The sequence below is a fragment of the Betta splendens genome, chromosome 8, assembly GCF_900634795.4.
Source record: "Betta splendens chromosome 8, fBetSpl5.4, whole genome shotgun sequence".
Classification (NCBI taxonomy): Eukaryota; Metazoa; Chordata; class Actinopteri; order Anabantiformes; family Osphronemidae; genus Betta; species Betta splendens.
The window spans coordinates 11,861,984-11,887,797 of record NC_040888.2 but is presented as its reverse complement, the minus strand read 5'-3'; the positions used below and the strand labels follow the sequence as shown (position 1 = coordinate 11,887,797).

Sequence of the window (25,814 nt, the reverse complement as noted above, 5' to 3'; positions counted from 1 at the left end):
TCATTACAGGAAAAGAGGCGTGTTTAGGTTCTAGGAAGAGATAGAGAACAGGAGGAGGGATGAGGAATATTCTGTACCATAGTTAGCAGCAGAATCTGTCATATGGAACATCAGTCATGATTTCTTTCAAGGTGATATGTGTAGCAACTCTGCTGATTCTCGTGACACAAGGTAAAAACAATCGTCTCTTAATACAGCTGAACTAGTCATTCAACTATTTATTGCTTACTAGTTAAGGGGAAATTTGTATTTAAGTTAATGAAAATAAAAGGAGTCAACTAAGATAAAAGGGTTTCAAATAAAAAATTTTAAATTTCAAATTAAAGAAAGTTTATGTTTTGCAATACATCCATCATTTTATGATCTGTGAAATCTACTTACAATGTTTACATCATTAATATATTGTACTGTTTAGGCAAGAAGTCAACACCCTGATAGTTACAAATAGAAATGTGAAACTTAAGTCATAAATTTAGGTAAAATATACTGGATGTGCCTTTACGTGTGTGTATGTTATCTTCTTTGTTCATTTAGGTAGATTTAGAAGGTTTTAAACAGGAATATAACATTTTAATGTCTACAATGATGAATAAAAGCTTTTTAGATTTGTTTGTTGTTTAACATAGTACAATTACAAAACATTGCATAAATACATTTTAATTGTCACATTTCACAACTTTAACATTGCATGTAACAGCTACATTCAGGCAAAACAAGACACATAATCCTATGCCTTTTGAAATTCTACTAACTGTAACGTACACTCAGAATTGTGACTAGGTTGTTAAGTTGATTTATGACCATATTCTGTTTGTAAAACATTTACTGAGGTTAAGAAAACGTGTTTATTACACAGTCATAAATTTAAAATGAATTATTATATCACATGTACCTTTAAATATGGTCAGAAACTGGCTTTTAGAGTGGAAATAGTGGAAATAGTAAATAGTACTTTATACAGTAAAACAGGTTGGAGTGACAATAATTGTGATTGAAATAATATTATTGCAGATATTTTAACCATATATTTTAATACTGTGCATTAGTCATTAGAATTTTATCTGACAGTAGAGTGAAAACTTTCTTTTATTTACAAAATATTATGATTTCAAAGGACAAAGTAAAAAAAGTTTGATTACTGTGTGTAAAGATTGGTTAAAACAGATTACAATATGGTAATAATCGATAATTTAACAGTGATTTTATTGTAAATGCAGGGAAAAGGGGTTTATTATCTACACTGTCTTACATATTACATTATGTTATAATACCATTACAACACATACTATTAAATATGCACAACATCTTTTAATGTTGTTTGTTTGTTCTCTAACTTTTAGAGTGTCGCTCACAGCTAAGTGGTAAGTCAATACTTACAAATCTACTGTTTTATCTAGTGTAACGTGTGACAGGTTATATGAACTTTACAACAGAATATTCTGTCAAATTCAGAATAATTAATCATTTAATTACTGTAGATGCAATTAAACATCTGACAAAATGTGAATTGAGGTTAAAAGTTTTTCATTAAAAATGCAAAGCACATTTCTAAGGTCATGACTTTCAATCAACAGATGCGGAAGCTACTCTAAAATGACAGTTCATACAGTAGGTAATGTTTCTCAATAGGAGCTTTAATGTCTGTCTCTCTCCAGTGTGTGGTCAGCCTCCACTTAACACCAAGATAGTTGGAGGACAGGAGGCTTCTCCAGGCAGTTGGCCCTGGCAGGTCAGCCTGCAAACTTCTGGAAGCCACTTCTGTGGAGGATCCCTCATCAACAGTCAGTGGGTGCTGACTGCTGCTCACTGCTTCAAGTGAGTAGTGAAGGTAGAGATGTGTGATGCCCACACTAAAGACAAATACAAATTAACAATACAGTTAGTAACAGAATTATTGCATTGTTTATTATTTAGATTTTTTGACCAACTTGACGATTTTGTGACCATAGATTTGAAGATAGAAGGAAAAAATAGATATAAACAATGAATGCTAATCTTGTGTGCAGACTGATTTATAGTTTTAAAAATAAAAGCCAGTTAAAAAAAACAAAAAAACGTTAAAAAAAATGATAATCAACTTGTTTCATTTAAGTACCGGCTACCCTGCAAGCAGTGTGACTGCAGTACTGGGTCTCCAAACTCAGTCAGGATCCAACCCTAATGCACAGTATGTGGGGCTGACTAAGGTCATTGTTCATCCCAACTACAACTCCAACACAAACGACAACGACATCTGCCTTCTGCAGCTGGCATCAGCAGTGACTTTCACCAACTACATTCAGCCTGTGTGTCTGGCAGCGCCAGGCAGCACCTTCTACAACGGCACTGACTCCTGGGTCACTGGCTGGGGAGTCACCTCAAGTGGATGTGAGTCATGAAGCAAATAGAAATAAAATAAGTAAAGTAGTGGATTTTTAATCCAGTTTAAATACAGTAAGAAACAGTAACATGGTACAGCTTATCAAAGTGCCTGACAGGACAAACATTATCATGATACTTGGTGCTATACTCTGTAAATTGTTTATCATTTAATAAATTTTAAAGGTATAACTTATTATTTTTCCAAAATTAAACTTATGTCTCTTCAGCTCACACTGTTTCACAAACCCTAATGGAGGTGGAGATCCCAGTTGTGGGCAACAGACAGTGTAACTGTGACTATGGAGTTGGAGCAATCACCAGCAACATGATTTGTGCTGGGTTAAGTGCTGGAGGGAAGGACTCCTGTCAGGTAATCAGCTTTACTGTGTTTGTGTCACATTTGTCCTTCTGTCTCCACTAAATGTGTTGTGTTCAAAGGGAGACTCAGGTGGTCCAATGGTGAGCAAGCAGGGTGGTCGCTGGACCCAGAGTGGAGTCGTCAGTTATGGAAACGGCTGTGCTTTACCTAATTTTCCTGGAGTCTACACCAGAGTGTCCCAGTATCAGTCCTGGATCAACAGCCTGATCACCAGCAACCAGCCGGGCTTCATCACCTACACATCAACTGGGACTGACGGGGACCTCAGTGTCTCTTGTACTGGTCTTCCACCAGTAACAACCACAGCCCCTCCCACAACAACACCAAAACGTAAGTGTCTGGTTTCGTGGAGGTATTAAACTTTTGTTCAGGTCAGGTCTATCCTGCACCAGTTGTAGTTCTTTTTTGAAGCTGTCTTTCAATATAGTATACAGTAAACCAGGCGTGGGCAAACTTGACTTACAGGTCACAGTGGGCTCTAAAATGTGAGGGGCTGGGCCAGGATATTAAATAAATTCCCCACTCACCCCTTCCTTGGAGCGGTCTTATTCCTGCAAGCTCGGGTTCTCTACCAGAGGCCAGGGAGCTTGAGGGTCCTGTGTAGTATGTTACACCTATCACCACGGGTACCACTTGTGCCCTCACCCTCCACATCTTCTCTATCGCTTCTTTCAGCCCTTAGTACTTGTGCTCCTTCTTCCTGATGTTGCTATCACCTGGGATTGCTACATCTATCATTAGATGGACAAATATTCTCTTGTTGTCGGGTTGGTTGGTCATTACCAGTTTGTCAGTCTGTATCTGGAAGTCCGACAGGATCTTAGCTCTGTCATTCTCAACCATCTTTGGAGGTGTGTCCCATTTGGACTTTGGGACTTTCAGCCTGGGGCGGCATGGTGGTGCAATGGGTAGCACTGTCACCTGACAATGAGAAGGGCCTGGAGGGACAGTGTTATAAACCTAAGCCCCCATTGTAATGCAACCAGACATACAGTACTGTAACTATGTCATACAATATACATTGCATATAGTAGCAAACAGCTGTGTAACATCACAAACTAAAAACTGAAATTTGCAGCATTATATTCAACTCAGAACTAGTCATACGTTGATTTTTCAGTGTTGGAGAGAAATACGGACATCTAGCAGCCAGTGAGGCGGTGAGAAGGGTACCGAGTTAATAGCATTATAGCCGTGTTTTTCATACAGTTTCAAGTCAGCCAATCACAAAGCTTCAAATCCTGTCTCCGTGGAGACACAAACATGTGATCACCACCAAAACTATTGTTGCTTACTTAATCAGATATAAAGTTTAAGGTCATCAAATGTAATTTGAACATTTGAGTTTACAGTGTACTTTTTCTCTCCAGCTGTGGTTTGTGGCCAAGCTGTGTTAAATACTCGTATTCTGGGAGGAAACTCGTCAGCTGGCATGTGGCCGTGGATGGTGAGCCTCCAGAGGAATGGAAGCCATGTGTGTGGTGGGACTCTAGTGGCTGTGGACTCTGTGCTGAGTGATGCTAGCTGCATCACAAGGTAAAATAGCAGAGACAGTTGAGGATAATGACTTTTGAAATGTTTTCACAAAGTATGTAGTAGTATGATGACATTGTGAGTGTGAGAGTGAATGGGTGAATGAGAAGTAGTGTAATAGAAGTAGTGGATCCCACAACTGTGTTTAAATGCGCTCTATAAGTTTGTAACATTTACTATTTACCATTTGGTAATTTGCCAACAATGGCCCTTACCATTACCATTACAGTGTGTTTAAAGTAGCCAATGTGTTTTGAACATATTGAAGATGTCAACCATAAATTTAGTTTAGCAACTGATCTTTCCATATTGAGGTGTATAAAGTGCCAAGGAAATGATTTATATTAGAAGGGGTCATAACGTAATGAAATACAAAGCTATTAGAAATTATTTTAAAATTTTCTCAGTCCTCATTACAATAATTTTCTTTCTTACAGTTCATCCAGGCCGTCTGATTGGACCGCTGTTTTGGGTCTTTTGAGCCAATATGGCTCCAACCCTAATCAAGTGTCACTGACTGTGACAAATATCACCCTGAGCAACCTGACTGGCTCTAACATAGCAGTGCTGCATCTGGCGTCCCAAACCACCTTGTCTAACTACATCCAGCCCATCTGTTTGGGTGATGGACAAACCTTTGCTGTGGGTTCAACATGCTGGGCTGCTGGTTGGAGCTCTGGAAGAGGAGGAGGTGAGTTTAGACAGCAACGATGTGAGCAAGATTAAATTGTTCTACTACTTATTCGTTTCTTTTGTTTCTGCCTATTTTAGTGCAGGAAGTTCTGCAGGAGACCCAGACCTCTGTGGTAAACTGTGGGAACTCATCAACCAGTGGCAGCATTTGTACAGTAGCTATAACATTGGATCAGGTGAATAAAACAATTATTACACTTACTGTATAAATAATTATACTTATAATTAATATTATTACTTTTAAGTCACAGAGCCGTGCTTCAGCGTTTTTATTCTAAGATAAGAGGTCGACCAGTTTTCCAAGGAAAATTGATTCTGTAGTTTGATAAATGAATTCTGTACGACTTATTGTGTCCTAATGTAAAATCCTAATAGATCTTCTTGTCTCTTCAGGGTGATGCTGGTGGTCCACTAATGTGTAAACTGGGCAGCTACTGGTACCAGGCAGCGGTGTTAACAGTCACCACAAACTCCACCAGGCAAACACGAGCAGCGGTTTCGACCTTCACCACACTGACAGCCTACGACGCCTTTCTGCATCAGACCCTGGGGTCATTTTTGTCTCCTCCCTCCAGCAGTGGAGGAGCCAATGCAACCTCCTCCAGCACTGGCGTGGGTTCTACTTCCTCCTCCTCCTCCAGCACTGGGGGCGGCTCTGCTCTCTTGCTCTTCTTCCTTCCACGTCTCCTTTTTTCCTCTCTACCTTTTTGAATAGAGACCTTTGATTTGTTTACAGTACATGATATGAAAATTAATGTAAACATCTTTAGAGTGATAACATAGGTCTATATAAATTTACTAAGCTAATCTTTTTCTTACTTAAAGTTCTCATTTGTTCCTCCAGGAAGCAGGATGTTTTTTTCAGCTGAAGCACACTTTAAATAACAAAGCGTGCTGTTCTATGTGTTTTGTTTTATGTTGTTTCTTGTCTGCACTTTTTGCCAAAGACACTTGTTGTTAAGAGGTGTTTTTTTATGTTTTGGCTCCCTCATTCTGATATTATTATACTACTTATACCAATTATTAAAAATACATGTATATTAAATATATTTGAGTTTATCCCAGCTGTTTGTTGGGCAGGAGGTGGGTCACACCCTGGACCGGTCACTAATCTAATACAGGACCTTATAACATAATATTGTGGATCATATCTCAATAAAAACCTGAGAAATAAAGATGGTGAGTGTTTGATCCTTTGTTATATGGAGGAGCAGTGTGAGAAGCTGCTCATGGTTTTGATGATAAAAGAGACAACTGCACAAAAGTTGTCATGACCTCAAAGCTACACTAGAAGGAACTAATTTTGACTCCTCAGATTTGCCACATGTGTTTCTATGAAAGGTTTGTGCGTTCCCCCTGTTCTTACAGTATAGGTTTGCTCTGGCTTCCTCCCAAATACTGTCTACTGCATACAGTGTACTATGAAGGGTCCAATGGCGACTAGTATCTACGTATTTTTTACAAGGTCATCCAAACAAATAAAAAAAGTTTTTTTTTTTATTCTTTTTTAAATTTTTAAAATTTTTTACTCAGACACAGTGTTTTCATCTTTCAAATGCATCTGCAATGCTCACCTGTTTTCTCAGGCTTTTTAGAAGAATGCCAAAGGTTTTTTCTGTCAGACAGGATCTATTTCAGTTAATCCATGTGTCTGTTTGCTTCTGTAAGTGCAGGCTGAGATACGTTTTATGTCTGGCAACTTCGCTATATAAAATCGGCAGTAGGTACTGTAGATGGATCTACCACTGAAACAGGCCAAATGCTAATGAGGGGTCATTTTGCTCCATAACCAAAATAAGATAGAGGGAGAAACAAAAGTTACTTTGATCATCAGAAGTTCCTAAATGTGCATTTTCTGATACATGTCAGCAACAGGAGAAGAAATTAAAGTTTCTGTGGCTTATGTTTATTCCCAGATGAACTTCAGTGATAGGGCACCAAGTTTCTCCTGCAGCATTTGATCAACCCTCTCACTCTGAGCAGCAGAGAGCATGTTTTTCCAGTCACCGATCTGACCTGTAAAAGCAGAACAAAAGTCTGGTCACATGTTTCATGTGAAAATATTTTCACCTAAATAAATCATTACCTTTACGCATGAAGCTTCCACTGAACCGTTCTTTTGGTACAAACTCGTAGTTGGCTTTTGGATCTTTCTTCATCGTCCTGAAGGTGCATTTTTCCACGACTTGCTGAATGGCTTCTTCACTGAGGTTCTTCCCTAAGAAGCTGCAGATCTTGGTTACAGCTGCCTTCAGGTCCTGAAAGACAAACAGTGACAAACTGTGATTGAGATGAACAACCCACACAGAAAACTCATGTTACTGTACCAGAAGCATGTCTTCATAGGTGAGGAAGAGGATGTTGTACTGGTCCTTCTCTAGATGCCATTCTCTGATGTGGTCAAACCAGGATGATCCTGAAACTGCATAATTGGAAATTTAATGTACGGTTTACTTTTTCTTTTTATTTAAATCACTTGATCATATAGTACAGTTCTATGAAAGTTTGGTGCAGACTATATCTAGGCTAACTCTAAACCTACTGCAGATTGCAACTTCATAAATGTATGCACAAAGGTTTGCAGAGTTTCCCAGTAAAGTCTCAACAACATAAAGAAAGTGTCATGAGACTGGGGTTAACACAGTAGAAGGATGACTGGAGAGGGTCTTAAAAAAGGTCAACAGCCCAGGAACAGAACAATAACAAGATGAATACTTCCAAATCAGATTTAAATTGTGTATCAACAACAGACTAAAGAATCATATGGTCATAACATTCAACCAGTGGTGCTCACCATCGCCATTCAGATACTGCTCAAAATATGAATCAAAGCTCTTTGGAGTCTCTAGGTCAACAAATTTTTTGCTGAAGTGGTAGTAGGAGACCAGGTTGTCCTTGGGGTTACGCATCACGTAGACGATCTGAGACAAAGCAACAATTACTGTTTAACCTGCTCCAAATCTAGTCATGTTTAACTAATGATAAGAATGACATTTGCTCTTATAGCTGTACTCAATGTATTTACTGTACGACTGCTCTACACTCGTTTTTTCTATGTCTCAGGTTTATTTGTTGGAAGGCTTAAAGTCGTGTTTATTTGGTATTGTATTTCTGTTTACTAGTTAGGCTGTTTTTCTATTTTTGTGAGTTTTTCCCTGTGTTGTCCTATGAGGGTGAAATGAAAGCTTTGTGAAGCACTAAGTTGAGCAGCTGCGCAAACATGATACAGTCAGGACAAGGACATTTCCTGGTTGTCTGTGAGAACTGCATCAGAGCAGTCTGGCTGGCAAACCCTCATTGATACGTGGTTGTTCAGGATAAAACTCCAGGTTTTATTAAAAAAAATTTAGTCAAATATAATTGTGTTCTTCTATGTAACAGTCTATGTTACATTCATTTGTTGAATTGCATCGTGTGTCAACTTCTAGTAGGATTTTGTGTGATGGCCTATGAAGATAACTTTGTATGTTTGTGAACTTTCTTGTGCTTTTACACATGTTACAAAAAAGTGTCACAATTCTTCACATTTTTTCTAGCTTTTTTTCTTATATCCATGAAACAGTAATTTGTTCCAGAGCTTCTTCACAACTGACTTTCAGTTTATGTTCTCCCTGATCTGATCTATTATTATTATACCTATTCTATTAATTTATTTCACTCATATGAATAAATTGGGTGCCTATGTGTTGTATGTACTGAATCATTGTTTAAAATAAATAAACCTAAATGTAAACACATTAAAAACCTAACACGTTCTAGCAATTTAATTTACTTACAACAATGATAATAACGCAGGAACCTTCTCCTTTTAAAAAACCACAGTTCCTAGCAGTGATTTGGACCCTTTATATATAGAAACAAACCAAACTGCGGCGAATAAACTGGACACGTCACGTGACGTGTCGTCAGCGCGCTTGGATCAGTCACGTGATTTGCAACGAGCTCGAGATACAGCTCTGAGACGCTTCCGCTTCGAAAGAGCGATGCTGCGTCGAGTAGGAAAGTTCGAGTTGGACAGCTACATTGTTGTCGGTTTCCTGGTTAGTTTACTGCTGCATTTCTGTTTAGTGTCTTGGGATTTTTAGGTTTCAGGATTTGGACATATTTTGTGTTTGAACTCTGTTCTCCTGATTTTCTATTTAGGATTTCCGTTCAGTCAGTTATTATGGTCATAGTCTCAGCCCCTTTGTGTTCTTGTCATTGCTTAATAAACAATTGGCTGGTTTGTTCTTCTGTCCTGTCTCTACGCTCTAAGTTGAGCAGGTAAAGTGTGTTTTAATAATTCCCAGTAAAGGATTTAGTCTGTTTATCGGCATTTCTGCAACTTACTGTACGACATAATTTACTTCGTAAAAATGACAGACAGACCTTCGCCTTCTTGTCCTTCAGTCCTGGAGGCATGAGATCGGGCTTGAGGTGGGAGGAAAAGAGCCTCGGAGACGGACGCAGAGAGTAGTCGTCGTGGCCCTCCGTGTACTCCAGCCACGGCATCTGATCATGGTTGTTGGGATATTTATTCAGACCCCCACCTAACTCACAGATGGAGATGATGATCTGCTGAGTCCATATTGTGCCTGATGGGAGGTAAGGATATGAGAAGTTGTGCAACAAGAAAGTAAACTGGAAATTCTGATGATGAAATTCATATTCACTGACCTGACTTTGGGTAAGTCACGAGGAAAATGTCGCTGTCTCGTACTTCAAAGCTCTGCAGTGAATCAATGTGCTCTGCAGTTGTTAAACCAGTGACAAAGTTGTGGTTTTTATACCTGTTGAGGTAATCGCTGACCTTCTCCATGCCAGTTCTAAATCACAGCTACAAATAACAGAAACGTTTGCTATTTTGAGTTTGATATTGTCAGGAGCTTTTGTTTGCTTAAGTGTGTGGACTCTGGACTGTGGCTGATGCAGGTTGTAAACTGTTGGCTTCTTCATGTATAAACCCCCATCTGAAAACCTGCCTGCTGGTCGCACACTGCCACCAACAGGAAGCGATTAGAATCCTTTAGGTAACAAAGTGAAAAACAGGAGGAATCTGGAGAAAATATAAAAACAAAATCCAGGTTCTGCAGTTTTAAAGAGAATTTGAAATACAGTAATGTTTATTGTATACCAATATGTGTGTTACTGATCTTAAGATATCTAGTCATTTGTAAAGACAGTTAAATAATTATGTCTGACAAAACCAGATTAAGTAGGCAGAGGACGCTGTCAGTTTCTTTAACTGCACTCCAACCATTTCTTTCTAGTGTTCTTCTTATGTGTAAGAATTAACTCCTCATTCAGAATTAATAAAATTTCTTCAGAAAACATTTTATTATTTGTGCATTCTTGTGATTTTCACCAGACATCAGCAGAAAACACATTAAAGGTCATGAAGTTGCTGTGGCTAATGTTTATTCCCAGATGAACTTCAGTGACAAGTCACCAAGTTTCTCCTGCAGCATTTCATCGACTCTCTCACTCTGAGCAGCAGAGAACATGTTCTTCCAGTCACCGATCTGACCTGTAAAAGCAAAACAAAAGCTGAATCTGATGTCTGCTTGTATAACTCAGCACATGTGGCTGTTTTTATCATGCTACCTTTACGCATGAAGCTTCCACTAAAGCGTTCTTTTGGTAAAAACTCGTAGTTGGCTTTTGGATCTTTCTTCATCGTCCTGAAGGTGCATTTTTCGACCACTTGTTCAATGGCTTCTTCACTGAGGTTTTTCCCTAAGAAGCTGCAGATCTTGTTTACAGCTGCCTTCAGGTCCTGAAAGACAAACAGTGAACTAACAAAAGGTGACTCAGATGAAAACCCACACAAATCTCATGTTACTGTACCAGAAGCATGTCTTCATAGGTGAGGAAGAGGATGTTGAACTGGTCCTTCTCTAGATGCCATTCTCTGATGTGGTCAAACCAGGATGATCCTGAAACTGCAAAATTAGAAATTGTATTTCTTATTTCTTCACGTGTACTGTATTTATATCACTTGATCATATGGTTTTCTGAAAGCTGCCCAGTGGTACATCCATCCATTCATTATCCTGAACTGTTTGTCCTCATCATTGTCACAAGGACGGGCGCACAATTGACTTTGGACAAAATGAAGGGAACACTCTGTACAGGTCGCCACATATACAACAAGTAAACTGTGAATTTCTAACATCTTCAGTTTCACTTTGGACAGTGTGAACAGAACAGTCTGTTCTCTTGATGTCCTCTAAAGTAAACAACACATTTTCACATCAGCCTCCTAAAAAAAACACTCGGTTGGTGCCAAAATGATAAAAAAACAACCCCTGTTGAACCCAGGTTTAAAAAGAACACTCTGTCCTGGAGACGAGCTCTCTGCTTCTTTGCTTATGCACATGTTGCTTTCTTTGTCTTCCAGGTCTAAAATTATGGTATAGCGCTTGATTGGATATTTGTGTGTAATTTCAACCACAACTTGAAATGTACTCAATTTGTAGATTTTGAAGTAAAAAAGGCTCCTAACAATATATTAATATCCATAATGTATCTGGACTATTTTATGGTCTTGACGTAACATTCAACCAGTGGATCTCACCGTTGCCTTTCATGTACTGTTCAAAACACCAGTCAAAGCTCTTTGGAGTCTCCAGGCCAACAAATTTTTTGCTGAAGTGGTAGTAGGAGACCAGGGTGTCCTTAGGATTACGCATCACGTAAATAATCTGAGACAAAGCAACAACATTCATTGTTCAACCTGCTCCAGCACACACTGTACTTCCTCTTTTATTAATCATTCAAACAATTCACCATCCAGTACGATACCAAGCCCAAAGAGTGTGTAGAACATGTGAAATACAGAATCTGATGTTTAACCTCTAATCGCTGTACAACAGAAGTTAATGTTCTACTGCAATTCCACACAGACCTTCGCCTTCTTGTCCTTCAGTCCTGGAGGCATGAGTGTCGGCCTGAGATGGGAGGAAAAGAGTCGCGGAGACGGACGCAGAGTATAGTCATCGTGGACATAACTGTGCTCCAGCCACGGCATCTGCTTCGGGTTGACTTCATTTTTATTCAAACTACCATCTAATTCACAGATGGAGATGACAATCTGCTGAATCCATATTGTTCCTGTTAGAAAGAAAAGTCCAAACGTTGTACTGTACAGGACAGTAAATTCAGACAATCTACCTCAAATTCACTGACCTGACTTTGGGTAAGTCACGGCAAAAATGTCGCCGTCTCGTATTTCAAAGCTCTGCAGTGAATCAATGTGCTCTGCAGTTGTTAAACCTTTTATAAAGGTGTGATTTTTATACCTGTTGAGGTAATCGCTGATCTTCTCCATGTCAGCTCTTAATCGCCACTAGAAACAATAGAAACATTTGCATAGTTAGTCACATAACCACTGGAGTCTGGACTGTGGTTAAGGGGTTAGGGTTGACTGCCAGAAATTGATTTCCTAACGCGGGAGCGCGCACCGCCTCGTTAGGCGTTTAGCTCGGTTTGTGCAGGACTGCAGCTGCTTATTTCGGTTTCAAAAAGCCATAACTTGTAAATATTATCCGCTACACATTTTCTAGTGGACGTAGTGATGCCACAATTTTAGATTTTTTGTAAACAACGGAAAGATTTGTCGTAATTTTCTTTACAGCAATCGTTGACCGTGACCGTTTAACTCTATGACATGACGCTAGGACTCAGATCTACGACCCAAAACTGCTGCAACATGTTTGTTCTTCACATTTTGACTCTGATTGAAACTGTGACCACAGAGTTTTTTGACCACTTTTAATATCTGCATGAGCCAGTTAATCCAGTAAGATGCTTTCGTGTTGCCAAAATGTGATGATTAGAGCCAAAGCTTTTGATCAAAAGCCTAATTCGGCTGTATTTTAAATACATTGAGCTCTGCTTTGTTATATTTACAGATGTAATAAATATCCAGTCCATCTGATCTTTGTCTGTTCCTGCCTAAGACCAGTAGAACCAGTAGCATGCGGGTTAATGTTGCCACAAAGTGATTAAAGCCAATATCTGTTTACTGAAAGCTTCTTTCTCTCTTACTTTAAGTTCATGGAGCTCTGCTGGGTTATATTAACAGATTGAATGAGCATCCAGTACATCTTATCACTGTCTACATCTGTTTAAGACCAGTTAAACCAGTAAGATGCTGTCTTCAGGTTGCCAAAAAGTGATTAAAGCCAATATCTTTTGATAAGAAGCTTATTTCTTCCTAATTTTAACTTCATTAAGTTAAAATGGCAAGTTTAATGACCATCCATCTCACTTGACCACTGTCTGTACCTCTCTGAGACCAGTACAAAAAGTGATTTACAGTATGCCAATATATTTTGATAGGAAGCCTATTTCTTCCTTTCTTTCTTCTTAATTTAATAAACATCCAGTTCACTTGACCACTGTCTGTACCTGTCTGAGAACAGTACAACCAGTAAAATGCTCATTTTACATTGCCAAAAAGTGATTAATGCCAATATCTTTTGACAAGAAGCCTATTTCTGCCTCATTTTAAGTCAGCGGAGCTCTCCTTGTTTATATTAACAGATTTAAGTTACTCGTTAAGTTTCAATCAGAGTCAAAATGTGAAGAACAAACATGTTGCAGCAGTATTGGGTCGTAGATCTGAGTCCTAGCCTCATGTCATACGATGATTATTTCCGTCGTTTACACAAAATCTAAAAGACGTGGCGTCACTACGTCCACTAGAAAACGTGTAGCGGATAATATTTACAAGTTATGGCTTTTTGAAACCGAAATAAGCAGCTGCAGTCCTACACAAACCGAGCTAAACGCCTAAGGAGGCGGTGCGCGCTCCCGCGTTAGGAAATCTCTCGGAAATTTCTGGCAGACAGTCACTTTTTGGCACGACACGACTTTGTAAAGAAGTAGAAGAGCCGCTAATGGCCAGGAAAATCCGTGTACAGGAGAGCGAGACTATTTATGGGTGCAGCATTTGGTAAATCACGATACCATTATGTGAAAGACGTAACAGCGCCTGACGTTACTAATACAGTGAGCTTAGTGGTTGTCACAGTCTCTGGTCCTGCTCCTTGTTCTACTTTGAGTTCTTTATTTTCGGTATTGTCTGGTTCTATTCGAGGGTTTTATTTTGATGGACTTCCTGCCACTCACTCCACAGCTGTGTTTCCTGTCACGTCTTGGTTTCACTTCCGCTAATACTTTGAAAGGACTTCCTGTTTACCTCGTGTCTCAGCTGTTCCCTGTTTCCGCCGGTCATTAGCCACACCTGCACGTCATCAGGTCACCTTGTACTTAAGCACCACTTCTCACCCTAGTATCTCGCCAGATTGTTAGTTCGTGTTCGCGTGCATTCACCATCATCCTGCGTTTTTGTACTGGTCCCGACCCGTGTTTCCGATCTTGTTTTGCCTACCGTTACCGAGCCTTGCCTGATCCCTGCCTGCATCGTCTGCTGAACCTGTCTGGTAATTACCCTGCCTGTCTTGTGACAGGCAGGGTAATTACCAGACTACGGTACTTCTATCTCTGCCAACACGGTTAACGAACACTGTCTGTCCACGGAACTGAGCCTGCCTGAACCCTTGCATTGAGCCTTTCTGCTTACCTGTGTATGACCCTGCCTGATCCTGACTCTGAGTTTTGGAATAAAATCCTTTTGTTTTCATATCCTAGTCTGTCTGTACCGTGGGTCCGCCGCCTTTGACGTTCTGACAGAACAATCTGGCCAGAATCGGACCCAGCCGGCTTTCAGGTACCGACTCAGTCGGGAGTTTTTTTGCTCTTGCCTTTTCGCGTTCGGAGGAGGATTAAGCCATGGATTTTTCGTGCGCCGAATTACCCCGCGACCTCCGCAATTTTTTAAAGATCCGCACCACACCAGCCCCCACGTCGCCCACTCGGATTACACCAGTCCTGGGCGCATCTCCGATGCCCCCGGATTCGGCTGACGCCTCTGCTCCTCCTCCCACACTAGGTCAGTCCACGGTCCCGGTTTCAGTTTCCTTTCCCCAGCCCCGTCTGACCGTTGCTACTGCACCAGCCTGCCCAGCTCCAGTTTTACTCCGCTGGGAGGACTTCCTGCACTTGTGTGGTCCACCGTCTCATGCCCCCGTTCTCGCCACAGAATCACAGGCAGTAGCAGTCCCGTCGTGTTCCGCTCAGGTTCCCGTCCAGTCGGGTTCCGCTCAGGCTCCAGTCTAGTCGGGTTCCGCTCAGGTTCCAGCCCAGTCGTGGCCCGCTCAGGTTCCAGCCCAGCCCTGCTCCGTTCAGGCTCCAGCCCCAGCTCAGTCGGGCTCCGTTCAGGCTCCAGCTCCAGTTCAGTCGGGCTCCGTTCAAGCTCCAGCCCGGTCATGTCGCGTTCAGGCTCCAGCCCGGACACGTTGTGCTCCAGTCAAATCACGTCACGCTCACGCTCCAGTCTTGCCCCAGCCAGGTGGCACAACACGCCAGTTGAGCCTGGCTCCAGCCCAGTCGGGTTCAGCGCCCGTCCCGTCAAGCTCAAAGGTCGTATGCAGCCCTGCCGGCTCCAGAGAGGAGACCGCAAGCAGCCCTGCCGACCTGGTAGCAGTGACCGTCCCTGTCCCTGTCGGTCCTAGGGAGGCGGTCGTGTTGTCCACTGCTGGTACAGGAGAGACCAGTCTGGTCCTTGTCGGGCCCGACTGGGTCGTTCCAGCCGCAGTTCCTGTCGGCTCCACCGAGGGTGCCGTTCTAGTTCCGGTCGGCTCTACCGAGGGCGCTGTTCTAGTTCCGGTCGGCTCCACGGAGGGCGCCGTTGTAGTTCCTGTTCCTGTCAGCCCCATGGAGGGCGCCGTTCTAGTTCCTGTTCCTGTTGGCCCTGGAGAGGCCGTCCTGGTCGCAGGTCCCGCCGACCTCCAGGAGGAGGTCGCCCCAGCATCGGTTCCTGCCGACCTCCAGGAGGAGGTCACCCCAGTATCGGTTCCGGGTGGCCCGGCTCCGGCCACGTTCGTCTCTGCTCCAGCATTGGTTCCTGGTGGCCCGGCTCCGGCCACGTTCGTCTCTGCTCCAGCATTGGTTCCTGGTGGCCCGGCTCCGGCCACGTTCGTCTCTGCTCCCCGTCTGGTCCCGTTTCCAGCGTCATGTCCATCCTGGACTCGTCATCCGGTCTGGTGGCCTCGCCCTTGGCACCTTCTGCCGCTTGCAGCGCCGTCCGCCTCGACCACTCAGCCTCCGGGATTGTTGTCCGCCTGGAGGACATCGCCGTTCGGGGTGGGCCCCGTGGACGCTGGCCCAGCTCAAGGGCACCCTCAGTGCTCAAGGGCACCCTCAGTGTTCTTTTGTACGATTTATTGAAATAATAAAGAAAATAAAAATAATGGGGAAAGCAAAGAAAAAGCATGGATGTTGATCGTGCACATCAACAAACCAAAAACCAGCTGGGGAGATCAGTGCACACACCACGAAGGTGTGATGAACAGTAGCGTTAGATTGTTTCCAACCTGTGTGTTGAAGTATTGACAGTTTGTTGGGGTTCTTCAGGTTGTGATCAGCTGATCACAGAGACACTTGGGATTCGTTATCACCGCCAGGTTTCCTCCCAATGTCACCGTCACTCCCCGCGATGTGAAGAGTCTACACGTCGTCCAGCGTCGGCAACTCAAGGCTGCTCGTGTGTGTGTTTTCTCAGGAGCGTGTGTGTAGATGTATGGTCTGATAGTGTGATTCATCGGCGCAGCTTCAGGCGGCGTTTGGCTCACACCTTTAGCTGAACGGTCAACGCAGCCTCGCCTCAGTGCCTGTGTGAGCACAGCGAGGGTCGTCCTTCTCAATTCTTTTCGTCAGTGGTGGTTTTCTCCGTGTGGTGTAGATGTAGATGGAGGGTCGTCTGTTGGATCCGGGACCTTCCTGGATGGAGTGGATCCAAGTCGCTCCCTCTGCGATCTTTACAGCCGTGTGGGTCGTCAGAAGGGCCTGGAAGGGGCCTCGCCATCGTTTGGAGTCCCAATGCTTCCTCCTGAACTCCTTAACGATTGCCCAGTCTCCTGGTCGGATGGTGTGTAGTGGTCCTGTCACCCGTTGTCACCTGTTGGGAAATCTGAATTGTGGGGAAAAAGTGTTTGGGCGGCACAGTTTGTCGTCAGGCCCAAACCAGACTCCATGGCTACAGGTGGAACCATTCGTCAGCCAGAGTCTGCGTTCCTGTGAGGTACAAATGTTTAAAGCACAGGGAGATGAGGAAGGAAGGGTAGAGAGAGTTGGAGAGGGAAATGAGGATGAGGAGAAGGAGGGGTTGTTGGGCAGCAACCTTCGCAGCAGCGTCTGCAGCTGCATGTCGGCAGAAACAAAGTTGTCTATGATGTTGTGAGTCGGACGGTTACAAACAGCATTAGCTGTAGGCAGCAGGACAGCGTCCAGCAAAGCAGAACCTAATCATGATGTGAGATAGATTTGCAATCAGACTTCAAAAGCTTCCTATGCTTCCACAGAGCGTCTGTGGAGTCTGTGTAGATGGTAACAGACTTTTAGTTAACCAGCTTCAGTCAATAGGATCAACTCTGCAGCCTGAGCAGAGTAGTGTCTAAGCAAAGAGCCAGACTTCAAGACGACCTCTTGATAGTAATGTTCAGCATGTTGAGCAAGGTGGTGTTGCATCTAAGCCATCGGGCTGTAGAAAGATGTGATCTATTCCAAAACAATCAAAGACACAGCATGAGGACAAAAGAACAGAAGTCGTACAACCTGATCCCTCATCCACTGTTTGAGTGAAAGGTCACGTAAGGTCAGATCAGGAAGACCCAAAGTAGGAGTCGACTGAAGAGCAAGCATGAGGTCAGTGAACGTTGTTCAGCCTCAGACGTCCACGTGAGACAAGAAGTGGACGATGAAGATGTCTGCATCAGAACCCTGAGTGGGGCCTCAAAGACAGTAAAGTTAGGAATGAAGGTCCTACAATAAGAACAAAGACCTAGAAAAGACATCAGCTGTTTATACGTGCACGGTTTAGGCAGGTTTCAAATTGCTTCAACTCTGTTGGGTGAGATGGATTTGCCATCAGCTGTAATTACAATGACCCTTTGTCTGAACAAACTGTAATTTAGACAGGCTCTCTTTGTGGCCTGTAGCGTCCAATGTTTCAGTAGCTTAGTGGTGTCTGCATTAACGCTGTCTATGGCTTCCTTTGAGAGGGTGTTGTTGTTTAAATCATGGTCTGTGGTCAGATTTAGGTGTGATGACTACTGGTTCACATCCTCTGATCAAACCTACATCATGTCTGTGTGTGAGCCACAGGGAAGCAGGGATTCCCGTAAGGCTGAGTGTTGGGTCAGAGCGTCCTCTGAAAAATGAAAATAAAAACATGTAGTGTGTCATTAGAATGTGGAGGTACCCAGTTCACTGTTTGCTGCACATGCAGGCAGAATAAAAAAAAGTTTTTTTAAAGTATGCAAAGTAGGTGAATACGTCACATGGGGTCAGAAGTCGTTCACCAGTCTCCACCCCGTTGACATCTAGCGCTGCAGTCTGGTGGTGGAGACTTAGATCGCCCCGAACCCATCTTTCAGAGTCCCAGCGGTTTCCTGCCTTAGACTTTTTTGTGTTCCGGCCGGAACCTTTTTTCGAAATTTCTCTTCCACGGACGTCTCCGTAGAAAGGGAACCGCTCAGATCAGCGACAGGGTTCTCAAAGTGCTCCCTCACCGTCAGGCCCCTCTAAGACCCGGGTCCCTCGTATCTCAAAAACACTTCCTACTGCAAACGCGCTCCGTATTTCAGAAGCCGTCTTTTATTTCTTGTCCACTCCCTTTGGACTGCGCTCAGATCTGCACACAGGTCTGTATCCTCAGTACAGACACAACAAGCTTGTTCCACGAGCCAACCCTTAGCAACCACCGTCTCGGCCACCAGGGCAGACTTTGACCTAATTCATTTTACCCGAACATTAAATTTAAAATTTAAAAAAAAAAAATTAGTTTGGTCCTAATTTTTATATTTTAGATGTTTTCAGCCACATAGTCGTTTTAGAAATATTATTATCTCTAGTCCTAGTTATATTTTCTTTTGTCGTTGTATGTTTTAGTCCAGTTGGGGATGCTTTAGAATTACTTGTTATTTGCCTTACTTTCCTTAAACCAAATGATCAGAGCCAAGTAAACCCCGAATACCTGAAACCAATTTCAAACCCGTTTTCTTTTTTTCTTTTTTTTTTTTCTTCGATAAGTCGCAACAAAACGGAATCTCTCTCACCGGGCCGAGTAGAGGTTGCATTTTGTGTTCGTTGGATCTCGTCAGAGGCGATCCAGACGGGTGAGCAGTCCTCCCACTCAGAACAGCTGAAGAGGTTGGAGGCTGAGCGACCCTAGTTCTCAGGACTATCGTCCCTGGTCACACCGTCCAGACGACCTGCAGCGGATCCTGTTCGTAGACGCCAATTTCTGTGGTGGAAATTTTCCATAAAGAAGTAGATGAGAGAGAGTTGTCCTTTTGTGCGATTTATTGAAATAATAAAGAAAATAAAAATAATGGGGAAAGCAAAGAAAAAGCACGGATGTTAATCGTGCACATCAACAAACCAAAAACCAGCTGGGGAGATCAGTGCACACACCACGAAGGTGTGATGCAAAGAGCCCACGATCCTCAAGTCGCTTCTGCCTTTTAACCCCTTTCTCTGGCTCTGGTGGAATGTCTCTCTGCAGCAATGGAATTGTTTGCGCCACCTTATCTCGCTGTGAGTGAGAATGTTTGCTTTCTCACTTCTGCATCGTCATATCTTGTTATCCAAAGGAAGGAACACCGAGCTTCCAAGAAAAGATGCATTGGGTTTAACAGCCTTGGGTCTGGTGGGGAGTCAGATAGGAAGGAGCCAGAGTCCGGGTGTAAAACACAAACATATATCATAAATTATTAGTCAGTCAAATGGAACATCAGATGTTTGGACTTGATGTACGTCAGGGCACAAGAGATTATTTGTTTGTGTAAGAATATTCAGTTCAGTATTGCACCTAACCAGCACATGACTGTGTTGGATAAGAAATAGCACAAGGCAAAAATTTTTCCATTACAGAGACTCATGGTCATTTTTGTTTTGTTTTTTCTGGTGGGTCTTCTGGTTTGTTGTGTTCGGGCGTGAGTTTTGTTTTGATAGGGGTTCCCATTGTGCCCTCCCCCAGTCCCCCTCCGCCTCCCCTCTAGGTGTACCATGCGGGTTGCTTTTGGTTCTTGCCCTCCGCCAGTCCTCCCTCTGCCCACCCTGCTCAGCTGTTTTGGTTTCTTTGGTCGTCTAGAATCTAGGTCGTCTAGTACCCCCCCCCCCCTTGGGGGGGGGGGGTACTGTCACAGTCTCTGGTCCTGCTCCTTGTTCTATTTTGAGTTCTTTATTTTTGGTATTGTCTGGTTCTATTCTAGGGTTTTATCTTGAAGGACTTCCTGCCACTCACTCCACAGCTGTGTTTACTGTCACGTCTTGGTTTTACTTCCGCTAATACTTTGAAAGGACTTCCTGTTTACCTCGTGTCTCAGCTGTTTCTTGTTTCTACCGGTCATAAGTCACACCTGCACGTCATCAGGTCACTGTGTATTTAAGCACCACCTCTCACCCTAGTACCTCGCCAGATTGTTAGTGTGTGTTTACGTGCATTCACCATCATCCTGCGTTTGTGCTCTAGTCCCGACCCGTGTTTCCGATCTTGTTTTGCCTACCATTACCGAGCCTTGCCTGATCCCTGCCTGCATCGTCTGCTGAACCAATCTCTGCCAACACGGTAAACAAACCCTGTCTGTCCACGGAACTGAGCCTGCCTGAACCCTTGCATTGAGCCTTTCTGCTTACCTGTGTATGACCCTGCCTGATCCTGACTCTGAGTTTTGGAATAAAATCCTTTCGTGTTCATATCGCAGTCTGTCTGTGTCGTGCATGTGGGTCCGCCGCCTTTGACGTTCGTGTAAACAACGGAAAGATTTGTCGTAATTCTCTTTAATGAGGCGGTACGCGCTCCCGCGTTAGAAAATCTCTCGGAAACAGGTATTCAGTAAAACAGTGAAATATTGACCGAATACCGAAAAAGAAGCAGCATTTGGATGCAGTTCAAGGATATTGGAGACGGCAAACCTGAGTGCAGACTTTGTAAAACGAACATATCTGTCAACTTGCACTAAAGACTATTTTCTAATGTGTTATAATGTTAAGACTTTGGTATTTGATTAGTTTGCTGTGATTCTGTGTTCAATTGATACAGTTTATTTAAATTGATGAACAGTGGTGACTGTGTGTTTTTTGAAATTAAAAAAACTGCATTAAAATAAGGCTTTCATTAAAACACGGAAAAAACAAATGTTTACAAACAGACCATTTATAATTGCTAAATTGGGCCAAAATATAAAGGCACACAATCATAATTGCTCTGTTCTCCTGATTTTCGTTCATTTTCATCATAGTCTCTTCTTGTCATTTCTTAACAATTTATTCTATATGACCTATGATTGTGCATATGGGTCCTGTTTGTTAGTCTCGCCAACGTCTCTGTTGTTTGGCATAATATGGGATGCTGGTTTGTTCTTCCGGCCTTTCTCTAAGCTCTAAGTTAAGCAGGTCGTTTATCGACACTTTCACCAGCAGCATATTTGTTAGTCCGCAACTTACTGTACAACATAATTTACTTCATAAAAATGACAGACAGACCTTTGCCTTCTTGTTCTTCAGTCCTGGAGGCATGAGATGGGAAGTGAAGAGCCGCGGAGACAGACGCAGAGAATAGTCGTCTGGCCCTCTGTGTACTTCAGCCACGGCATCTGATGGGAGGTGTTGGGATATTTATTCAGACCCCCACCTAACTCACTGTTATATACAGTACTGAGGACAAAGACTCAAACGAGAGGCACTCACTAAACATGGGCTGTCCTACAAACAAACTAGGAGGGTGGACCGCAGCTGAGCAGTCAACTGATCACCACCTGGTTGTGAGTAGGATCCGCTGGCAGGGAAGGAGGCTGGAACGACTTGGCAGGCCCAAACGTATTGTGAGGGTCTGTCGGGATCGCCCGGCTGAACCCTCTGTCAGACGGACCTTTAACTTACACCTCCGGGAGAGCTTCGACCAGATTCCGAGGGAGGTTGGAGAGATAGAGTCCGAGTGGACCATGTTCTCCGTCTCCATCGTCAACGCGGCCGTTTGGAGCTGTGGACGCAGGGTCTCCGGTGCCTGTCGTGGTGGTAATCCCCGAACCCGGTGGTGGACGCCGGAGGTACAGTAAGGGATGAAGCTGAGAGGCTGAAGAAAGGGTCCTACCAGGTATGGTTGACCTGTGGGGCTCCTGAGGCACCTGATGGGTACCGGCAGGCCAAGTGTGCTGCAGCCCGTGTCGTTGCGGAGGCAAAAACTCAGGCCTGGGAGGAGTTCGGGGAAGCCATGGAGGAGGACTATCGCTCGGCCTCAAAGAGATTCTGGCAAACTGTTCGGCGCCTCAAGAGCGGGAAGCAGTTCTTTACCAACTCTGTTTTCAGTGGAGGTGGGGAGCTGTTGACCTCAACTGGGGATGTTATTGGATGGTGGAAGGAGTACAACCCCTTCGACAGGTCTTCTGCTGAGGAAGCAGAGGCAGGGGACTCAGAGGCGGACTCGCCCATCACCCAGGCGGAGGTCATCGAGGTAGTAGGTAAGCTCTTTGGTGGCAGAGCAGCGTCCCTCGTGACATCCTGTGGGGGGTGTCCAGGGCTCTTTGCTAAGGGCTGTTCGGTCTCTGTACAACCGGAGCAAGAGCTTGGTTCGCATTGCCAGCAATAAGTCAGACCTGTTCCCTGTGCATGTTGGACTTCGGCAGGGCTGCCCTTTGTCACCGGTTCTGTTCAGAATTTTTGGCGCAGCCAGGGGCTGCAGGGGTTCTGGTTTGGGGACCACAGGATAGCATTTCTGCTTTTTGCAGATGATGTTGTCCTGTTGGCTTCATTGGTCCAGGACCTCCAGCGTGCGCTGGTGCGGTTTGCAGCTGAGTGTGAAGCGGCTGGGATGAGAATCAGTTCCTCCAAATCTGAGGCCATGGTTCTCGACCGGAAAAAGGTGGTTTGCTCTCTCCAGGTTGGAGAAGAGTTCCTGCCTCAAGTGGAGGAGTTTAAGTATCTTGGGGTCTTGTTCACGAGTGAGGGAAGGAAGGAGCGTGAGTTTGACAGACGGATCGGTGCGGCGGCTGCAGTAATGCGGTCGGTGTATCGGTCCGTCGTGGTGAAGAGGGAGCTGAGCCGAAAGGCAAAGCTCTCAATTTACCGGTCAATCTACGTTCCTACCCTCACCTATGGTCATGAGCTTTGGGTCATGACCGAAAGGGCAAGGTCACGGATACAAGCGGCTGAAATGAGCTTCCTCCGCAGGGTGGCTGGGCGCTCCCTTAGAGATAAGGTGAGGAGCTCTGTCACCCGGGATGAGCTCGGAGTAGAGTCGCTGCTCCTCCACATCGAGAGGAGCCAGCTGAGGTGGCTCGGGCATCTAGTTCGGATGCCTCCTGGACGCCTCCCTGGGGAGGTGTTCCGGGCATGTCCCACCGGTAGGAGGCCCCGAGGAAGACCTAGGACTCGCTGGAGAGACTACGTCTCTCGGCTGGCCTGGGAACGTCTTGGGGTCCCACCGGAAGAGCTGGAGGAAGTGTCCGGGGAGAGGGAAGTCTGGAACTCTCTGCTTAGACTGCTGCCCCCGCGACCCGGCCCTGGATAAGCGGATGAAAATGGATGGATGGATGGATGGAAATGACAAGAACTATCAGCCTCATAGATGAATTCTCAGGACTTTCAGAATATTCTAATCTATAGTGCTACTACTTAACCTAAGGGTGAATAACACGTTTTCCAACACACTCCACTCAGGGAACATTAAATACTTGGACATTGAATTGTCTAGGCTATCGGAGCCTATTGATCTAAACTACAATCCATTATTAAAACAAATAGAAGCCAACCTCAAAAGATGGCAGTTCTTACCCATTTCACTTATGGGAAGAATTGCCACCACAAAAATGAGGATCCTCAAAATTAATTACATATTCTCAATGATTCCAACTCAGCCAGCCCATACATCTCCCAGTTTCTATGGAAAACCAAGCCACCACGAATTAGTTTCAAAACTTCAAAAATCCAAGAGCCTAGAACTACCTAACTTCCACCACTATTTTCTTGACAACAGACTGAACCATGTCCACAAATGGATAAACCCAGTCCAACAGACGACTCCTCATGTTTAGACATTGAACAAACGTTATGCGAAAAATATTGTAGCGATCCGGGGGGGGGGTGTACATAGTTTGGTTGACTGTTCCAGTTCGTATTGTGTTATGTGGCTCTTTTATTTTGAAGCGCAGATAGTTGCCTGATGTCAGGTGTGCTTCCGGGAGAAAGGAGCGGGAGTTTTTGTTCTGTGTAGTTCCAGGGGGCTTAAAAAGAGTGTGGTGAGACCTGTTGTGACCCCGCTGTTGATATAAGAAAATAAAGGAGTGTCACACTGAGGCTCGTAACATTGGTGTCAGAAGTGGGATCTTTAACCTGTCTTGTTAGACTAGAAAAGAGGAGCTATGGAAGGAGAACTGCGGGAGCTGGAGCGAGCTGTGCTGGAAAGCAGCTTGCTTCTGAATAACCTGATGCGGGAGATGCTTGTGACTGCCCCGCCCCCTCCCCGAAAGCTAAGGCCGGGTCACCGTCGGGAAACGGGAGCAGAGTGAGGTGGTGAGGGGACACTCACTCCAATCACACACACCCCTCTCCGGGAACTTCCACACAGTGGGTCGCTGCGGATTTATTAAAGGACTATATGTGGACTGTGTTATAGAGGATCAGCAATGTCGGGCCCTGGTGGATACGGGGTCTACCATCTGCTTGCTGCGACGGGGGTTTCTCCCGGGCACAACCGGTCCACTCCCGGAGGGGTGGACCCCCACTACAACAGAACTAGTGACTGTTACTGGGGAAAAGACTGTGATGCCAGGAAAACGGGCGCTGCAGGTCACTGTGAAGGAGCTAGAGGTGAGCCATGAGTTTGGCTTGCTGACATCCGTGACGAGTGCATCATCGGCCTAGACCTGCTAACCCGCTGGGGTGCGTGTGTTGATGTGTCGGGGCTAGCCCTATGCTTCGGCACGGAGACCGTGCCACTTCAGTCGGGCCGGGGAAGGAGCGTCAAACCCAGGGGACGTCGGGCTCGTCGGCGCACTGAGGCCAACGCACTCAAATCGTCACCTCCATTAGCCAGCACCCTTCGACAGGTCTTCTGCTGAGGAAGCAGAGGCAGGGGACTCAGAGGCGGACTCGCCCATCACCCAGGCGGAGGTCATCGAGGTAGTAGGTAAGCTCTTTGGTGGCAGAGCAGCGTCCCTCGTGACATCCTGTGGGGGGTGTCCAGGGCTCTTTGCTAAGGGCTGTTCGGTCTCTGTACAACCGGAGCAAGAGCTTGGTTCGCATTGCCAGCAATAAGTCAGACCTGTTCCCTGTGCATGTTGGACTTCGGCAGGGCTGCCCTTTGTCACCGGTTCTGTTCAGAATTTTTGGCGCAGCCAGGGGCTGCAGGGGTTCTGGTTTGGGGACCACAGGATAGCATTTCTGCTTTTTGCAGATGATGTTGTCCTGTTGGCTTCATTGGTCCAGGACCTCCAGCATGCGCTGGTGCGGTTTGCAGCTGAGTGTGAAGCAGCTGGGATGAGAATCAGTTCCTCCACATCTGAGGTCATGATTCTCGACCGGAAACAAGGTGGTTTGCCCCCTCCAGGAGGAAGAAGAGTTGGAGAAGAGTTGCTACCCCAAGTGGAGGAGTTTAAGTATCTTGGGTACTTAAGGAAAGTGAGGAAAGGAAGGAGCATGAGTTTGACAGATGGATCGGTGCAGCGGCTCCAGTAATGCAGTGAGCCAAAAGGCAAAGCTCTCAGTTTACCGGTCAATCTATGTTCCTTCCCTCACCTATGGT

At 44.6% G+C, this 25,814-nt stretch overlaps 3 protein-coding genes across 3 annotated transcripts; 1 reads left to right on the top strand and 2 right to left on the bottom strand.

The window, feature by feature from the left end:
• Positions 1-39: 39 nt before the first annotated feature.
• On the top strand, positions 40-6,157 carry LOC114859849 (transmembrane protease serine 9-like). Its single transcript, XM_029157883.3, has 10 exons — positions 40-171; positions 1,341-1,361; positions 1,656-1,815; positions 2,093-2,367; positions 2,589-2,731; positions 2,800-3,070; positions 4,111-4,276; positions 4,711-4,964; positions 5,045-5,142; positions 5,360-6,157. Exons 1-10 carry the CDS (start codon positions 117-119, stop codon positions 5,675-5,677), a joined length of 1,761 nt encoding a protein of 586 aa, XP_029013716.1. The 5' UTR covers positions 40-116; the 3' UTR covers positions 5,678-6,157.
• Positions 6,158-6,829: 672 nt separating this feature from the next.
• LOC114859840 (amine sulfotransferase-like) lies at positions 6,830-9,918 on the bottom strand. The gene is made up of 6 exons (XM_029157870.3): positions 9,623-9,918; positions 9,335-9,540; positions 7,761-7,887; positions 7,294-7,388; positions 7,053-7,224; positions 6,830-6,982 (listed from the first exon to the last, which is right to left on the bottom strand). The coding sequence occupies exons 1-6, from the start codon at positions 9,762-9,764 to the stop codon at positions 6,873-6,875; spliced, it is 852 nt and encodes a 283-aa protein (XP_029013703.1). The 5' UTR covers positions 9,765-9,918; the 3' UTR covers positions 6,830-6,872.
• A 340-nt stretch (positions 9,919-10,258) lies between these two features.
• Positions 10,259-21,629, bottom strand: LOC114859838 (amine sulfotransferase-like). The gene is made up of 7 exons (XM_029157867.3): positions 21,560-21,629; positions 12,134-12,293; positions 11,853-12,058; positions 11,523-11,649; positions 10,793-10,887; positions 10,550-10,721; positions 10,259-10,472 (listed from the first exon to the last, which is right to left on the bottom strand). Exons 1-7 carry the CDS (start codon positions 21,590-21,592, stop codon positions 10,363-10,365), a joined length of 903 nt encoding a protein of 300 aa, XP_029013700.1. The 5' UTR covers positions 21,593-21,629; the 3' UTR covers positions 10,259-10,362.
• Between the last annotated feature and the right edge of the window lie 4,185 nt (positions 21,630-25,814).

Bases quoted from the DNA above. Each gene is read 5' to 3' on its own strand.
- LOC114859849 (XM_029157883.3), top strand. From the start codon at position 117: ATGATTTCTTTCAAGGTGATATGTGTAGCAACTCTGCTGATTCTCGTG. The intron at 1,816-2,092 runs GTGAGTAGTGAA...GTTTCATTTAAG, and splicing joins ACTGCTGCTCACTGCTTCAA to TACCGGCTACCCTGCAAGCA. The intron at 3,071-4,110 runs GTAAGTGTCTGG...TTTTCTCTCCAG, and splicing joins TCCCACAACAACACCAAAAC to CTGTGGTTTGTGGCCAAGCT.
- LOC114859840 (XM_029157870.3), bottom strand. From the start codon at position 9,764: ATGGAGAAGGTCAGCGATTACCTCAACAGGTATAAAAACCACAACTTT. The intron at 9,541-9,622 runs GTCAGTGAATAT...ACCTCCCATCAG, and splicing joins CGTGACTTACCCAAAGTCAG to GCACAATATGGACTCAGCAG. The intron at 6,983-7,052 runs GTAATGATTTAT...CTGCTTTTACAG, and splicing joins TGGAAGCTTCATGCGTAAAG to GTCAGATCGGTGACTGGAAA.
- LOC114859838 (XM_029157867.3), bottom strand. From the start codon at position 21,592: ATGCCTCCAGGACTGAAGAACAAGAAGGCAAAG. The intron at 12,294-21,559 runs GTCTGTCTGTCA...TATTGTTTCTAG, and splicing joins TGAAGAACAAGAAGGCAAAG to TGGCGATTAAGAGCTGACAT. The intron at 10,722-10,792 runs GTACAGTAACAT...TTTGTCTTTCAG, and splicing joins CCTATGAAGACATGCTTCTG to GACCTGAAGGCAGCTGTAAA.